Below are 18,875 nucleotides of genomic sequence, written 5' to 3'. Positions count from 1 at the left end.
ATGGCCAATATACATTTTCAGATTTTCCTTTCATTTAAATAGCTGTTGCGTATTCAAAGTTTTCAGCATTTTTAGAATTAACCCATGGATTTGGAATTCCTGAATGGTTTTATTCCATGGAAATATGTAATAAACGTCAGAACATTTGTTCACGGAAAAACTTGGGCGGGATTCTCCCAGCCCTGGGCCGGGCTGGAGAATCCCCGTGACCGGGCCACACCGCCCCGACGCCGGCACGCAATTCTCCGCAGAGCGGAAAATCATCGCCATTGGCGCCGGCGCCATTGGCACCGGCGCCAGTCCCGGGCCGCTCCATGCTGCCCCCCCTCCCCGCGATTCTCCGGCCCAGATGAGCCCAGCAGCCGTGAAAAAGAAACGAGTCCTGCCGGCGCCGTTCTAACATGCTCTGAGCCGGCGGGAACTCTGCATTGAAGGGTCGGGTGGTAGCCTGTGGGGGGGGGGGGGGGGGGGGGGGTGGGTCCGAATCCGGGGGGGGAGGGGGTTGGGGGGCCTCCAATGTGGCCTGGCCCGCGATCGGGGCCCACCAATCGACAGGCCAGCCTCTCGAGCTGGGGACCTCCTTTCCTACGTGCCAGCACCTGTAGCCCTGAGCAATGTTGCGTTGGGGTGGCACGTTGAAGGCAGCCTCTGCGCAGGCACGAGTTGGCGCCGGCACCACTGGGCATGCGCGGATCCCGCAGCACAAAGTGTGCGCCGGGCTCGACAGCTGGAGCGGCGCGAACCACTCCAGCGCCATGCTGGCCCCCTGTAGGTTCCAGAATTACTCCTGGCAGCGGCCCGTTCACGCAGTCGTAAAACACGACGGTGTTTACTATGGCGTGGACACTCTGCCGCTGGATGGGAGAATCCCGCCCCTTGTTTCTCTTGGAGACGATGGGCTGGATTCTCCGTTCCCCCAGCCGCATGTTTCTCGGCGCCTCGCCGTTTCGCTGGCGGCTGGATGTTCTACTCCTGCTGCTTGTCAATGGGTTTCTCATTGAAGCCACCCCACATCGCCGGCAAACCCGCGGACAAGGATGCGCTGCCAGCGGGAACAGAGAATTCCAATGGACGGGGAATTTGGGCCAATAAAAATAGCAAATTGTAAGACTTGAGGTAGCCTGGGGACATGCAAAGGTGATGTAGAGGAGAGGTGGTGTGAAAGTTACAATTAATCTGAACATCAAAATGAGGTTAAGTTTAAAGATAGAGCTGGGTGCGGGTCACACTTAGCTAAGTCTTGCATTGTAACAAGGGCGACATTATACACTTAGAGTCGATTGCAGGCAGGAGTTGTAACAATAAGAGTCTGTGGTCTGTTGGAATAATGTTTGAGCCACCTCCGTGTTGAGGTAGTATTGAGGAAGCAAGGGGGCTGCAGAAGGATTTGGACAGGCTAGCAGAGTGGGCAGTGAAGTGGCAGATGGAATACAATGTGGAAACGTGAGAGGTTAGACACATTGGAAGGAGGAATTTAGGCATAGGCTATTTTCTAAATGTGGAAATGCTTAGGAAATCAGAAGCACAAAGGGACTTGGGAGTCCTTGTTCGTGATTCTCTTAAGGTTGACGTGCAGGTTCAGTCGGCAATTAGAAAGGCAAATGCATGACGGGGACAAGGATGAGCCGGTTCTTTGGGGGTGAGGACAGGTGTGTCAGATGTCGGGGAAGCCCAGCGAACCATGTGCATATGTTCTGGGCATGTCCGGTGCTGGAAGGGTTCTGGAAGGGGGTGGCAAGGACGGTGTTGAAGGTGGTGGGGTCCAGGGTCAAACCAGGATGGGGGCTTGTGATCTTTGGGGTCGGGGTAGAACCGGGGGTGCAGGAGGCTAGGGAGGCCGGAATACTGGCCTTTGCGTCCCTAGTGGCTCGACGAAGGATATTAATTCAATGGAAGGACGCGAGGCCTCCAAGCGATGAAACTTGGATTAACGATATGGCTAGCTATATTCAGCTAGAAAGGATCAAATTTGCCCTGAGAGGGTCGGTACAGGGATTCTCCAGGCGGTGGCAACCTTTCCTTGACTTTTAGATCAGAGATAGGCGTTCGGGGTCGTGGCAGCAGCAACCTGGGGGGGGGGGAGGGGGGGGAGGGGGGGGGGGAGGGGGGAGGGGGGGAGGGGGGGGAGGGGGGGAGGGGGGGAGGGGAGGGGGGGGAGGGGAGGGGGGGGGCAGCAAGGGTCGTGGGGGGACATGCACGACTGTAACGCGGGCAAGTCTGCTCGCTGCTCATGTCTGAAACTGTAGGCTGCCTTGTTTGTTAAGTTGTTGCTTGGGGGGGGGGGGGGGGGAGGACTGGTGCGTGCGAGAGGGCGGGCGAGGGAGGGATATTTGCCTAGAGGGATTGTGTTGTAAATAATTTAAAAATTAGTAGGGGTAAATATCTGTATGGAAAAACTCTTTCAATAAAAATTATTTAAAAAAAAAAAGAAAGGCAAATGCAATGTTAGCATTCATGTCAAGAGGGCTAGAATACAAGACCAGGGATGTACTTCTGAGGCTGTATAAAGCTCTGGTCAGACCCCATTTGGAATATTGTCAGCAGTTCTGGGACCAGTATCTAAGGAAAGATGTGTTGTCCTTGCAAAGGGTCCAGAGGAGGTTCACAAGAATGATCCCTGGAATGAACAGCTTGTTGTATGAGGAACGGTTGAGGTCTCTGTGTTTGTACGCGTTGGAGTTTAGAAGGATGAGCAGGGATCTTAGTGAAACTTTCAGGATACTGCGAGGCCTGGATAGAGTGGACATGTAGAGGATGTTCCCACTTGTGGGAAAAATTGGAACCAGAAGACACAATCTCAGACTAATGGGACAATCCTTTAAAACAGAGATGAGGAGGAATTTCTTCAGCTAGAGGGTGGTAAATCTGTGGAACTCTTCGCTGCAGAAGGCTGTGGAGGCCAAATCACTGAGTGCCTTTAAGACAGAGGTAGATAGGTTCTTGATTAATAAGAGGACCAGGGGTTGGGGAGAAGGCAGAAAAATGGGGATGAGAAAAATATCAGCCATGATTGAATGGCGGAGCAGACACGATGGGCCGAGTGGCCTAATTCTGTTCATATGTCTTATGGTTTTACATCAACGAGACTAAATTAGGCCACATGCATGAAAAAGTTAACCTCTACTTGTCAAAATGATCAAAGGCAGACACATTGTACAGGAGCATTACTTTATTAAGACTTTTACCTACTATTGATTTATTTAATTGTAGTCAGCGTGAGCTTGCTTTTTTTGGCTTATTCAACGAACATAGCCCTGCACCTTGACAAGCCGAATGTTTCCAGCTTTGACTTTTTTTAAAATTTAGAGTTCCCAATTAATTTTTTCCAATGAAGGGGCAATTTAGCGTGTTCAATCCACCTACCCTGCACATCTTTGGGTTGTGGGGGCGAAACCCACGCAAACACGGGGAGAATGTGCAAACTCCACACGGACAGTGACCCAGAGCCGGGATCGAACCTGGGACCTCGGCGCCATGAGACTGCAGTGCTACCAGGTCCAGCTTTGACTATTAATAGGAAACAGACACTGTGTGTAGAAGATCCTTGGTTCACGCTATACACTTTGGAGAAATATTTCTCATCATTAACTTTGTCGGATTTCACAGACTTCAGCAGAATTGTTTTTATTCTTGTTTTTCCGATTTATATAACACTTTTTGTGCATTGTATTCCGGCACTAAATTGAGTTCACAGCAGCGTCTTTGAGGTCTACTACTTATGCCTATCATACATTCAAAACTACCAAATGAAGGACGTGATTGCATAAGTCACTTGGATGCCTGACATGTGGTAATACGGCAATTGGTGCTCAGCTGGAGTGATATCTGCCTGTCAGTAAATGACACCATCCTATCTGAGTTTAGTTCTGATAATCACAGTTACCCGCATCCTTCAACTCTACTCCCCGTGTCTGCGTGTGTCTCACCCCCCACAACCCAATGATGTACAGGGTAGGTGGATTGGCCACGCTAAATTTCCCCTTAATTGGAATTTTATTTTTAAATGGCTCACTCTGCTTATTTCATTTCTGTATGAAATGCATAAGATTTATAATGTGATTGATTTTGGTGAGGCTGGCTTGTACTCTTACTGAGTTTTTTCTTTTTTTCTCCAAGCAGCGTTGTAAACCTTCTTCAACAGTAGAACAGTTAGCATCGTGACAATGAGGAACAGAGACAGCAGGAAAAATATCACATCTACACAATAGTAAGCATACCAGGGGAGTCGGTAAGATTCTGAGCGTAAATGTGCTGCACCTTTGTGTCGAGCAACATACTCAATCCAGAAAATGGCTCTCTCCATTGGAGACTCTGGTTGATCCCTGTGGAGAGCAGAGAGTTTCTGCATGTTATCCCGATAGGATGTGTTGTTTATGACCTCATTAATTGTCTGCAATAAATCTGATGACAGCAACGTTGTAATATCTATCACTTTGGCTGCCCCTCGGGTTTCAAGTCTGAGTAAATTGTCAAACTGGTCATAAAACAGAGGGATGCCAACTACAGGCACCCCATGATAGATAGCTTCATAAACTCCATTGGTGCCACCATGGGAAATGAATGCTCGTGTCTTGGGGTGCCCTAGAAGGTCATTCTGAGGGATCCATTTAGCCAGTAGCGTATTATTTCCTAAGTTGGGAGGGATCTTTCCATCGTGTCTCCAAATTATTTTCTGAGGTACTTGAGCAAAGGCCTCTGCTATTTTCATTGTAATTTGCATTGGCAGTGAGCTTATAAATGTCCCCAGAGACATCACAATAATCCCATGTTCCCCTGAGGATTGGACAAACTCTTCAAACTCTGCTGCTAGAGGTTTGGATGGTTTACACTGGAATCCTCCCATGTAAACAATGTTTGGCATGGTGGGTCTCGGGAATTCAAATATAAAATCAACTCTCATCAGCCACACATCTGCCCTCAGGAGAATCATCTCAATATCTGTGTCTGGGCCCAGATAGCGACGGCAGATTTCATTGTAACTGGGCTGAATAATAAATCTTGAAGCAGATAGTTGAAGAAGATTTATGATTATGTTTTTAGTTCTTTGGAGAAAACTCATTTTATCTGTGCATCCTGACCCAAGCACTGGAACGTAGGACAGTGGTGATGGGGCAAAGAGAAAATGGGCTTCTCCACTGGAGAGCCAGCGAACATTATACACCAAAGGCAGTTTGAAATAGTAAGCAAGTAGTGGACCTACAGGTAAAAAAGGATCTGTAAGTACTAAGTCAAAGTTCTCGTTTTCAAGTTGGGTTAACAAATTCTTATTTTGAAAAAGTGCGTGGCAAAGATTTGTCAGATAAATATGAATGGTGTTGATGAAAGTCATTAGTTCAAATTGGCACTTAACAAAGTCCCATGTTGTTGTATCATTCCGTAAACTATCCAATGCCGTTTGTATAATACTTTGAAAAATGTCTTCACTTCTAGTTTTCCCAAATTCTCCTTGCAGTTCAACAATGATTGATCGATATAGATCAGGCTGGTCATTGACAAACCAAGATGTTGAGAAATAAAGCACAGTGATGTTGTGCCCATGAAGTTTCAGTTCTTCCATTAGAATTCTCATATTGACCCAGTGACTTCCCTCAGCAGGTACAACTAATATATTAGCCCCCTGGGTTATTGGTAATGATATGCTGATGATGATACTTAGAACATACGTAACATGGAATCTTCTTTTCCATCCGAGATACTCCATATTGAGAGGAAAGGATATCCAGATACTGCAGAATAATTGAACAGAAATATCTGTATTATAACATTCATTGGAAATCTTTAGAACTTAAGAAATAGCACCAGGAAGGGCCTTTCTCCAGCATTCTATAAGATCATGCTGGAAGCTTTACATCAATTCCACTTTCCCACCTGATCCCAATTTCTCTTGCTTCCCAGTCTTGTTTGTGCTCAAAGTCTGAATATTCGCAACTAGAACATAGAACATACAGTGCAGAAGGAGGCCATTCGGCCCATCGAGTCTGCACCGACCCACTTAAGCTCTCATTTCTACCCTATCCCCATAGCCCAATAACCCGTCTTATCCCTCCTAACCTTTTTGGACACTAAGGGCAATTTATCATGGCCAATCCACCTAGCCTGCACATCTTTGGACTGTGGGAGGAAACCGGAGCACCCGGAGGAAACCCACGCGGACACGGGGAAAACGTGCAGACTCCGCACAGACAGTGACCCAGCGGGGAATCGAACCTGGAATCCTGGTGCTGTGAAGCCACAGTGCTAGCCACTTGTGCTACCGTGCTGCCCTGATGTAGAATGATGTAGAAAACCCAAAAGATTAATTACCCTCTCTGAAGGACCCAGACTTTGATGCACAGGGCAGAATTTAAACGCGTGCAGGTTTTGGGCCAGCACGGTGGGACAGTGGTTTGCACGCTGCTTCACAGTGCCTGAAACCCAGATTCCGGCCTTTACACGTTCTCCCCGTGACTTTGTGGGTTTTCTGCGGGTGCTCAGGTTTCCACCCACAGTCCAAAGATGTGCAGGGTTGGTGAGGGCTTGGCCATGATAAATTGCCCCTTAGTGTCCAAAGATGTGTAGGTTAGGTGGGGTTACAGAGTTGGGAGGAGTAGGCCTGGGTGGGGATCACTTTCAGAGGGTCGGTGCAGACTCAATGGGCTGAATGGCCTCCTTCTGTACTGTAGGTATTCAATGAAATGTATTTCTATATCCAAGTGGAAGTATTGTGAACTGTGAGGAGGGCAGTGTGTAACTTCGAAAGGACACAGACAAATTGATGGAATGGGCAGACGAAGTTCAATGCAGAGAAATGAAAAGTGATTTGTTTTGGTCGGAATTGAGTGTGTGAACAAAGGGACCTGGGTGGATATGTACATAAAATATTGAAGGTGGCAGGACAGGATGAGAGAGCAGTCAATAAAGCAAACAGCATTTTTTTAATAGCGACACAGAATACAAGAGCAAGGGGGGTTATGTTGAACTTGTTTAAGACACCAGTTCAGCCTCTGCTGGTAGAGAGTTGTGTCTGTAATTGGCAGTGCATTAAACCAGTGTTTTTCAAACTTTTTTCCCCCGGGACCCATTTTTGCCAATTGGCCATCCTTTGAGACCGACGCCGGCCGACCTCCATGACACATGGTAGCTGACCTTCGCGATCCATGCCACCCAAACGTCACGACCCACCATTTTCACTTACCGTTAATGTGACAGGTGAGCCTGCTGGGTCCTCACAATCTGACTTGCTTTGTTATTCAATGTAATACTTCTGCCCAGTACTTCAGCTGATGATGTAAGTTATCACTGCATCCTTTGAAAAGAACCAAGAGGTTTGTATCAAACTCGCCATGCTTAGTCTTAAAATGTCTTTGAAGTTTGGAGGGTATTAAACTTTCATTTGCCACTGCTTCCCTGCATACAACACACACAAACTTTGAATAAAAGCAAATTACTGCCAATGCTGGAATCTGAAACCAAGGAAAAAATGTTGGAAAATCACAGCAGGTCTGGCAGTTTCTGTAGGGAGAAAAAAGAGCTAACGTTTTGAGTGCAGATGACCCTTTGTCAAACTTTCACACAAACTTTGAATCCTGATTCGCAGTGGCACAATTAATAACCTACACCTCAAGTAATCATCTTTATGCTGCTCTGTTCCTGTTTTCAGCTTTTTATTCATGTGTTGTTCACCGGAGACCCTGGAGCTCACACTGGAGCACTGCCGGCAGCTGTAAAATGGAGGAGTCACTCTCGCGCGCCCAGAACACATGACGTCAGTGTTCCGGGGTGCATGACCTGCTCTCTGCCACTGATCCAGGCAGGAAGACACCAGCGATTTAAAAAAAGATAGCATGTGCCCCTGACCTGCTGACGTCAGGAGGAGGCGTTCTGCCTCATTGGGCTCCGGCCCTGCGCCCTGCTGAGGGGGCACGCATGCGCGCAATGGCCGGTTGTGGGCGGCCGTTTTAAAAGCCGGTCATGCCGGTGAGCGCCACTTTCTGCGATCCGGAACGCTGCAATGCAGGGCCCGGCGACCACCCCCAGAACCTCCCACAACCCACCCGCGGGTCGCAACTCTGGTTTTCAAAATGACTGCATTGAACAAATCTGATTTGTGGGCTAAATGCCTTCTCATGCGGAAACAAAAGTTTTGGATACAGTTGAAGCTGATTGTGTTGCATTTGGAGGGATGAGCAGGGAGAGCAAGTCCCACCAGGAACAATAGGTTCCTCACACTCTCCAGCTGTTCATGCTGGCAGGATCACCCGCTCCCGCCGATGGCGCACCCAAACACGCGGGGTATGGGGGATTCAATGGAAAATTCCATTGATAACAGCACGGGCAAGGCCAGAGAATTCCACCCAAGGAAGTTCACAACTTGCTTGGTGATGCACTATCAATTACGACGAGACGAGAGTAGAATGTAATCGAGGCTTTATTACACAGAGATGTGTGGCCTCCTGCAGCAGCTAGCGAAATGGCAGCTGTTCGGCGAGCACACATATTTATACTCCACCTACTGGGCGGAGCCAGCAGGCAGGATCTACCCCCGTACTTGTAGTACAGGGGCCTTACCGTAATGCCACTATATACAATATAATACAACAGTGGTGACTACCACATTCACCCCCTATTAAAAATGAGTCCAGCGAGGGTTGTTGGAAAACTATATACATACAGATCGGTTTTTAAATTATAGAGAAGGTTACAAATTTAGACAATCGGGCGCCTTGATCTGTCATTGAGAGCGCCGGAGTTTTGGTGGTGACTCAGGGGTCGGCTTGGTCTTCGGTGACTCCGGGAGCGTGTTGAAATCCTCTTCATCTCCGGGTGGGAGCAAGGGGAGGACGGATTGTCCTGGAGCGGGGGCTGCGGTGGGGTGCGCTGGGGGGAGGGAGGGTGGTGCTGGGACGGGGGGAGTGTGGTGTGTGGGGACCTAGCTGGTCCAAGGTCCCTGAGGGAGACTGTGTCTTGGTGGCCGTCGGGGTACGCTACGTAGGCGTACTGCGGGTTTGCGTGGAGTAGCTGTACCCTCTCAACCAATGGGTCCGCATTGTGGAGCCGCACGTGCTTGCAGAGGAGAATGGGTCCTGGTGCTGCCAGCCAGGTTGGGAGCGAAACCCCAGAGGTGGACTTCTTGGAGAAGGCAAAGAAACGTTCATGGGGGATTTCGTTAGTCGCGGTGCACAGGAACAACCGAATGGAGTGAAGTGTGTCGGGGAGGACCTCCTGCCAGCGGGGAGGCCAGGAGATTTCTGGACCGTTGCGCCAGTTGGACGGCCTTCCATTCTGTCCCATTCTCCCCCTCCACCTGCCCGTTTCCCTTGGGCTTGTAGCTGGTCATCCTGCCCGAGGCGATGCCCCTGTTGAGCAGGTACTGGCGCAGCTCATCGCTCATAAATGAGGATCCCCGGTCACTGTGGACGTAGGCGGGGAAACCGAACAGAGCGAAAATGGTGTTGAGGGCTTTGATGACGTTGGCAGACGTCATATCGGGGCATGGGACTGTGAATTGCGCTTTCACGTATCTGATCGTCAGTCCAGAAGTAAAACACTCGAACACGTCAGTAACGAATATTCGTTTATTTACGGCCGGGACAAATCTCTAAGCAGTCGGGTAACCACCTTCGAGAAGTGCCAAAATCCCAGAATAAGGACGGTATCTTTATACATCTTACAGCTTAGGGGTGGACCCCTTAAATTCCTAGACACACCTATGATTTGGCAAGGATCCAGAACATGTACATATATGGAATTATTCTTCGAGGTCGGGAGGTTATTTTTGACATAATCATTAGCACAAGTCACTATTAATGCTGTTCACAAAGGTCTTTCTTATCCCATGGCCATATGGCTCAACTCACTCCAAAGATAGTCCCTCTTACATTTCAATGTTTATTTGTTCCAACTGGTCAAACGAGCTTAATTACGTTATCTCTGCAATAAAGTAACGGTTCCCATTCATTCCATTCTTTGCCTTTTTGACCTCTCTGCTTTTACAGATGCGGGTCAGAACATTAATTAGTACCAAAGTCACACTCCCTATATTCCATCCCATAACCTTCTGACATCTTTGCTTTCACAGATGCCGGTCAGACACACTCCCTTTATTTCATCCCTTGACCTGTTGACATCTCTTTCACAGAGCTTTTCAGAACTGTTATATTAACCCTATCAGCGAAGTTCCAAATGAAATCCACTTCTACAGGACGGCGAAGGGGAATACTCTTCGACCACATTAAGAAAATACGTGTTGCGGTCGGTGGAGGGGAGGGGCCCTTTGAAGACCACACTGAGGTGTTCAAAGGGGCGGGAGGCCTTCACCAGGCATGCACGGTCTGGCCGGTAGAAGTGCCGTTTACACTCCGTGCAGACCTGACAGTCTCTGGTGATAGCCCTGACTTCCTCGATGGAGTAGGGCAGATTGCGGGCCTAATGAAGTGGTAAAAACGGGTGACATCATCGTGCATGGTCCGGAGTCGGTCCACTTGTGCGCTGGCACATGTATCTCGAGATAGGGAATCGGGGGGCTTGTTGAGCTTACCGGGGCGATACAGAATCTCGTAATTGTAGGTGGAGAGCTCGATCCTCCGCCTCAAGATTTTATAATTTTTGATCTTACCCCGCTGTGTGTTGTTGAACATGAAGGCAACCGACCGTTGGTCAGTGAGGAGACTGAATCTCCTGCCGGCCAGGTAATGCCTCCAATGTGGCACAACTTCAACGATCGCTTGGGCCTCCTTTTCGAAGGAGGAGTGCCGAATTTCGGAGGCATGGAGGAAAAGAATGCCACAGGCCTGCCTGCCTGGTTGAGGGTGGCGGCCAGAGCGACGTCTGATGCATCGCTCTCGACTTGGAAGGGGAGCGTCTCGTCGACCGCATGCATCGCCACCTTGGCGATGTCGGCCTTGATACGGTTGAAGGCCTGTTGAGACTCGGCCGTCAGTGGGAAAACGGTGGAGTGGATGAGTGGCCGGGCCTTGTCCTCATAGTTAGGGACCCACTGGGCGTAGTACGAAAAGAACCCCAGGCATAGTTTGAGGGCCTTCGGGCAATGGGGAAGGGGGAGTTCCATGAGGGGGCGCATGCGATCAGGGTCAGACCCTAGAACTCCATTCTGAACCACATAGCCGAGTTTGCTAATCGGTTCGTTCTGAACAAACACTTCTCCTTGTTATAAGTTAGGTTAAGGAGTTTGGCGGTGTGGAGAAATTTGGAAAGGTTAGCGTTGTGGTCCTGCTGGTCGTGGCCACAGATGGTGACGTTGTCCAGGTACGGGAAAGTGCCCCACAGCCTGTACTGGTCAACCATTTGGTCCATCTCCCGTTGGAAGACTGAGACCCCGTTGGTGACGCCGAAGGGAACCCTATGGAAATGGTAAAGGCGGCCGTCTGCTTCAAACGCAGTGTATGGGCGGTCCGCGTTACGGATGGGGAGCTGGTGGTAGGCAGATTTCAGGTCCACTGTCGAGAAGAGCCGGTACTGTGCAATCTGATTGACCATATCAGATATGCGTGGGAGGGAGTACATGTCGAGCTGCGTGTACCGATTGAGGTCTGACTGTCGTCAATGACCATCCTGTTTTTCTCCCCAGTTTTCACCACTACCACTTGGGCTCTCCAGGGGCTGTTGCTGGCCTCGATGATACCTTCCCGCAGCAGCCGCTGGACCTCAGACCTGATGAAGGTCCTGTCCTGGGCGCTGTACCGTCTGCTCCTGGTGGTGACCTTAAGGGTCGCGAGGCCGCAAACAGTAAGGGGTGGTAGAGGCCCGCCAAATTTCAAGGTAGGCTCTGGAGGTTGCACTGGAAGTCCAGGCCAAGTAGCAAGGCAGCGCAGAGGTTGGGGAGTACGTAGAGGCGGAAGCCGCTGAACTCTACGCCCTGGACGGTGAGGGTGGCGATGCAGTACCCCCGGATCGCCACGGCATGGGATCCGGAGGCCAGGGAGATTCTTTGGTTAGCGGGGTGTACCGCGAGGGAGCAGCGCCTTACCGTATCGGGGTGGATGAAGCTCTCAGTGACCCCGGAGTCCAGAAGGCAGGATATCTTGTGCCCGTCGACCTTTGTCACCTCTGTCGATGCAGTCGCGAGATTGTGCGGTCGAGACTGGTCGATTGTGACCGAGGCGAGACGGAGCTGGTCGTCGGAGGCTGCAGGCAATGAATGTTTGGCAAAAAGTAGTAATTTTTGATGCAAGCGGCTCTGAAAACCAACGGCAAACTACTCAAAATGCATAACTCACCGAAGGCAATGAGGTTCCTGACGGGCAGGGGTCTTGAGACGGGTAAGATGGTGGCACCCATGGGCCGCACGTGTTCTGGGGCAGGCAAGGTGGCAGCGCCCATTGGTTCTGAGGCAAGCAAGATGGCGGCGCCCACGGGCCGCACGTGTTGTGAGTGGAGCAAGATGGCAGCGCCCACGGGCCGCACGTGGGGGGTGCCGGGACAATAACGGCGATTGAGTGGGCCTGGCACCCTGCAGCAAAATGTCCTTTCTTGCCACAGGCCTTGCAAAGCGCGCTCCGCGCTGAGCAGTGCTGCCGGGGGTGTTTTGTCTGTCCAAAGAAGTAGCATTTGGGTCCCCCGGGGTTGGTTGACTGCCACGCGGCGCAGGCGTGGAGTTGGCTGATGGGGTCCACGATGCATAGGTGGGGTGGGCCATGCGTTCGGGGGCATAGGCCTATATGTTGCGTGAGGTGACTGTGAACGAGAGCGCTAGTTTCTTGGTCGCGGCAAGGTCAAGCGTGGCCCCTTCTAAGAGGCGCTGGTGGATGCAGTTCGACTCTATGCCTGTAAAGATCGCGTCTCTCATTAGCAGGTTCGAATGTTCAGTGGCTGAAATGGCCTGGCAACCTCAGTCTCTCACCAGGGCGAGCAGGGCAAGCCAGAAATCTTCCATAGACTCACCGGGAAGTTGGCGCTGCGTGGACAGAAGATGCCTGGTGTAGATCTTGTTGGTTTGCTGAGCGTAGTTCTCCAGTAGCGCAATAGCCTCTGCGTATCTAGGCGCGTCCGGAATGAGGGGAAAAACGTTGGAGCTCAGTTGCATGTACAGAATCTGGAGCTTCTGTGCTTCTGGGATTGCGTCTGGCGCAGACCCGATGGGGCTGATTTAGCTCACTGGGCTAAATCGCTGGCTTTTAAAGCAGACCAAGCAGGCCAGCAGCACGGTTCGATTCCTGTATCAGCCTCCCCGGACAGGCGCCGGGGCTTTTCACAGTAACTTCATTGAAGCCTACTCATGACAATAAGCAATTTTCATTTCATTTCATTTCATATATGCTTCAAAGCAAGCTAGCCAATGTTCGAAGTCCTGTTTGACGTTGTCTGCTTGAGGTTGCAGCTGCAGGCGATCCAGCTTGATGCGGAGATCCATCGCTGAAAAATGTCTGTGTAATAAATTGATGCACTATCAATTACGACGAGACGAGAGTAGAATGTAATTGAGGCTTTATTACACAGAGATGGCCTGCTACAGCAGCTGGCGAAATGGCAGCTGTTCGGAGAGCACACACATTTACAATCTGCCTACTGGGCGGAGCCAGCAGACAGGGATCTACCTCCGTACCTGTAGTACAGGGGCCTTACCGTAATGCCACTATATACAATACAATACAACAGAGGTGACTACCACACTCGGAAAATGCGCTTTTATTTCACCTTTCTTAAATGTGGATTGACATGAGCTTTTCCAATGTCGAGGAATACTTAAGAATATAAGAACATAAGAACTAGGAGCAGGAGTAGGCCATCTGGCCCCTCGAGCCTGCTCCGCCATTCAATGAGATCATGGCTGATCTTTTGTGGACTCAGCTCCACTTTCCGGCCCGAACACCATAACCCTTAATCCCTTTTTTCTTCAAAAAACTATCTATCTTTACCTTAAAAACATTTAATGAAGGAGCCTCACTGCTTCACTGGGCAAGGAATTCCATAGATTCACAACCCTTTGGGTGAAGAAGTTCTTCCTAAACTCAGTCCTAAATCTACTTCCCCTTATTTTGAGGCTATGCCCCCTAGTTCTGCTTTCACCCGCCAGTGGAAACAACCTGCCCGCAACTATCCTATCTATTCCCTTCATAATTTTAAATGTTTCAATAAGATCCCCCCTCATCCTTCTAAATTATAACAAGTACAGTCCCAGTCTACTCAACCTCTCCTCGTAATCCAACCCCTTCAGCTCTGGGATTAACCTCGTGAATCTCCTCTGCACACCCTCCAGTGCCAGTATGTCCTTTCTCAAGTAAGGAGACCAAAACTGAACACAATACTCCAGGTGTGGCTTCACTAACACCTTATACAATTGCAGCATAACCTCCCTAGTCTTAAACTCCATCCCTCCAGCAATGAAGGACAAAATTCCATTTGCCTTCTTAATCACCTGTTGCACCTGTAAACCAACTTTCTGTGATTAATGCACAAGCACACCCAGGTCTCTCTGCACAGCAGCATGCTTTAATATTTTATTGTTTAAATAATAATCCCGTTTGCTGTTATTCCTACCAAAATGGATAACCTCACATTTGTCAACATTGTATTCCATTTGCCAGACCCTAGCCCATTCACTTAACGTATCCAAATCCCTCTGCAGACTTCCAGTATCCTCTGCACTTTTCGCTTTACCACTCATCTTAGTGTCATCTGCAAACTTGGACACATTGCCCTTGGTCCCGAACTCCAAATCATCTATGTAGATTGTGAACAATTGTGGGCCCAACACAGATCCCTGAGGGACACCACTAGATACTGATTGCCATCCAGAGAAACACCCATTAATCCCCACTCTTTGCTTTCTATTAATTAACCAATCCACTATCCATGCTACTACTTTACCCTTAATGCCATGCATCTTTATCTGATGCAGCAGCCTTTTGTGTGGCACCTTGTCAAAAGCTTTCTGGAAATCCAGATATACCACATCCATTGGCTCCCCATTATCCACTGCACTGGTAATGTCCTCAAAAAATTCCACTAAATTAGTTAGGCACGACCTGCCCTTTATGAACCCATGCTGCGTCTGCCCAATGGGACAATTTCTATCCAGATGCCTCGCAATTTCTTCCTTGATGAAAGATTCCAACACCTTCCCTACTACCGACGTTAAGCTCACTGGCCTATAATTTCCTGCTCTCTGCCTACCTCCTTTTTTAAACAGTGGTGTCACGTTTGCTAATTTCCAATCCATCGGGACCACCCCAGAGTCTAGTGAATTTTGGTAAATTATCACTAGTGCATCTGCAATTTCCCTAGCCATCTCTTTTAGCACTCTGGGATGCATTCCATCAGGGCCAGGAGACTTGACTACCTTTAGCCCCATTAGCTTGCCCATCACTACCTCCTGAGTGATACCAATCCTCTCAAGGTCATCACCTGTCATAACCTCATTTCTATCAGTCACTGGCATGTGAAAATGAAAATCGCTTATTGTCACGAGTAGGCTTCAATGAAGTTACTGTGAAAAGCCCCTAGTCGCCACATTCCGGCGCCTGTCCGGGGGGGCTGGTACGGGAATCGAACCGTGCTGCTGGCCTGCTTGGTCTGCTTTAAAAGCCAGCGATTTAGCTCAGTGAGCTAAACCAGCCCCTAATGTTATTTGTGTCTTCCACTGTGAAGACCGACCAAAAAAACCTGTTCAGTTCCTCAGCCATCTCCTCATCTCCCATTATTAAAACTCCCTTCTCATCCTCTAAAGGACCAATATTTACCTTAGCCACTCTTTTTTGCTTTATATATTTGTAAAAACTTTTGCTGTCTGCTTTTATATTCTGAGCAAGTTTACTCTCATACTCTATCTTACTCTTCTTTATAGCTTTTTTAGTAGCTTTCTGTTGCCCCTTAAATATTTCCCAGTCCTCTAGTCTCCCACCAATCTTTGCCACTTTGTATGCTCTTTCCTTCAATTTGATACTCTCCCTTATTTCCTTAGATATCCACGGTCGATGTTCACTCTTTCTACCGTCCTTCCTTTTTGTGGGTATAAACCTTTGCTGAGCACTGTGAAAAATCGCTTGGAAGGTTCTCCACTGTTCCTCAACTGTTCCACCATAAAGTCTTTGCTCCCAGTCTACCTTAGCTAGTTCTTCTCTCATCCCATTGTAATCTCCTTTGTTTAAACACAAAACACTAGTATTTGATTTTACCTTCTCACCTTCCATCTGTATTTTAAATTCCACCATATTGTGATCGCTCCTTCCGAGAGGATCCCTAACTATGAGATCATGAATCAATCCTGTCTCATTACACAGGACAAGATCTAGGACCGCTTGTTCCCCCGTAGGTTCCATTACATACTGTTCTTGGAAGCTATCGCGGATACATTCTATAAACTCCTTCTCAAGGTTGCCTTGACCGACCTGGTTAAGCCAATCGACATGTAGATTAAAATCCCCCATGATAACTGCTGTACCATTTCTACATGCATCAGTTATCTCTTTGTTTATTGCCTGCCCCACCATAACGTTACTATTTGGTGGCTGATACACTACTCCTATCAGTGACTTTTTTGCCTTACTATTCCTGATTTCCACCCAAATGGATTCAACCTTATCCTACATAGCACCGATATCATCCCTAACTATTGCCCGGATGTCATCCTTAAATAACAGAGCTACACCACCTCCCTTACCACCCACTCTGTCCTTCCGAAAAGTTTGATACCCTCGGGTATTTAACTCCCAGTCGTGACCATCCTTTAACCATGTTTCAGTAATGGCCACTAAATCATAGTCATTCACGATGATTTGCGCCATCAACTCATTTACTTTACTCCGAATACTACGAGCATTCAGGTAAAGTACACTTATGTTGGTTTTTTTACCTCTGTATTGAATCTTAAAATCTCCAGTTTTACTCCTTTTAGTATTACTGGGTCTATTCACTGAGCTCCCCTCAGTCACTGTACCTTGTACTGTCACCCTTTTTGATTTTTGACTATGTCTTCTCTGCCTTGCACTTTCCCCCTTACTTCCTTTCGTTTCTGTCCCTGTTTTACTACCTTCCAACTTCCTGCATCGGTTCCCATCCCCCTGCCACATTAGTTTAAACCCTCCCCAACAGCTCTAGCAAACACTCTCCATAGGACATCGGTTCCAGTCCTGCCAAGGTGCAGACCGTCCGGTTTGTACTGGCCCCACCTCCCCCAGAACCTGTCCCAATGCCCCAGGAATTTGAATCCCTCCCTCTTGCACCATCTCTCGAGCCACGTATTCATCCTATCTATCCTGACATTCCTACTCTGACTAGCTCGTGGCACTGGTAGCAATCCTGAGATTACTACCTTTGAGGTCCTACTTTTAAGTTTAACTCCTAACTCCCTGAATTCAGCTTGTAGGACCTCATCCCGTTTTTTACCTATATCGTTGGTGCCTATGTGCACCATGACAGCTGGCTGTTCACCCTCCCCCCCCCCCCCCCCCCCCCCCCCCAGAATGTCCTGCAGCCGCTCCGAGACATCCTTGACCCTTGCACCAGGGAGGCAACATACCATCCTGGAATCTCGATTGCGTCCACAGAACCGCCTGTCTAATCCCCTTACGATCGAGTCCCCTATCACTATAGCCCTGCCATTTTTCTTCCTGCCCTGCTGCGCAGCAGAGCCAGCTACGGTGCCATGAACCTGGCATCTGCTGCCTTCCCCTGGTGAGCCATCTCCCTCAACAGTATCCAAAGTGGTATATCTGTTTTGCAGGGAGATGACCGCAGGGGACACCTGCACTGCCTTCCTACTCTTGCTCTTTCATTTGGTCACCCATTTTCTATCTCCCTCATTAATTTTCACCTGCGGTGTGACCAACTCGCTAAACGTGCTATCCACGACCTCTTCAGCATCGCGGATGCTCCAAAGTGAGTCCATCCGCAGCTCCAGAGCCGTCAAGTGGTCTAACAGGACCTGCAACTGAAAACACTTCTTGCACGTGAAGGAGCCAGGGACAGTGGAGGTGTCCCTGAGCTCCCACAAAGCACACGAGGAGCATAACACGGGTCAGGGATCTCCTGCCATGTCTTAAACCTTAGGTAAACTTATACAACAACCATTTCAAAATAAAAATAAATAAATTAGACAATGAAAAGAAAAGCTACTTACCAGTCACTTACCAGGGTTAAAAAGCACCTCCGGAAATGCACCTTCTCTCACTCTGCACCAAATTACCTCACTGCACCAAATTACCAAGTTGCAATTCCCACTCTGGATGTGCCTCACTCCGGCTGTGTCTCTTTGACCTGCGCAAGCTTCTTACCTGATATTCCCTCAAACCCTTCGGTTAGAGGAGGCGGAAGGGTGGGGGACACTGCAAGTGTAGTGTCTCGGGTTTAGCAACCACCCGACTTGTTACAGGCACTCACCTTCCCGACAGGCCCCTGCTCCTGCTGAAAATCCGGAGGCCGCTCCCGCTGAAAGGTAAGCAAATTTAAAGGCACTCACTCACCTTCCTGACAGGTCCATGCTCCCACTTCCCAACGACCGTGGTTGTTTTTTTTTGGTTAGAGGAGGAGGTAGGAGGGGAAACACTGAGGAAGTGTACTTCCTGGACTCGAGAACTTTGGACGATTAGAGTCAGGCTATCTGCAATATTGTTGCAGAAACTAAAAGCACTTCTGCATATATGATCTGATCTATTTTGCACATTTAAAAGGTTAATTTTAACTTGTAGCTTATAAAACTCCTTGTGGTGAAGTTATCAGCGTTTACTTACCGGTGAAGCAGTTGTGCGCTGCAATCAGCCTTGTATTGCCGGGAGCTGAGATTTCAGCTTCAATGAAGAGTATAGTCACTTAGCTTATAGGTCCAAGGTCTAAGTGAGTTCCTGATTGTATTATACTAATTCTCATTTGACTTGGGACAAGTCAACGCTGTCTTTATTTCTGCATTCTGCCAGGGCCAATAACCATTCACTTTGCAGCAG

General features: G+C 48.8%; 1 protein-coding gene across 2 annotated transcripts; it reads right to left on the bottom strand.

Annotated features, from left to right (window-relative positions):
- Positions 1–3,187: 3,187 nt before the first annotated feature.
- Positions 3,188–18,875, bottom strand: LOC119974869 (UDP-glucuronosyltransferase 2A1-like). 2 transcript variants are annotated; one of them, XM_038814193.1, is made up of 3 exons: positions 18,666–18,875; positions 7,175–7,285; positions 3,188–5,726 (listed from the first exon to the last, which is right to left on the bottom strand). In XM_038814193.1, exon 3 carries the CDS (start codon positions 5,699–5,701, stop codon positions 4,088–4,090), a length of 1,614 nt encoding a protein of 537 aa, XP_038670121.1. In that variant the 5' UTR covers positions 5,702–5,726; positions 7,175–7,285; positions 18,666–18,875; the 3' UTR covers positions 3,188–4,087. The 2 variants fall into 2 exon arrangements, with proteins under 2 accessions (XP_038670121.1, XP_038670122.1); XM_038814194.1 differs by lacking the exon at positions 7,175–7,285.

This window comes from Scyliorhinus canicula, chromosome 12, assembly GCF_902713615.1.
Source record: "Scyliorhinus canicula chromosome 12, sScyCan1.1, whole genome shotgun sequence".
NCBI lineage: Eukaryota > Metazoa > Chordata > Chondrichthyes > Carcharhiniformes > Scyliorhinidae > Scyliorhinus > Scyliorhinus canicula.
This window is presented reverse-complemented; position numbering and strand designations above follow the sequence as displayed.

What these genes read in the sequence shown, in the direction of transcription:
- LOC119974869 (XM_038814193.1), bottom strand. Translation starts at nt 5,701, where the DNA reads ATGGAGTATCTCGGATGGAAAAGAAGATTCCATGTTACGTATGTTCTA.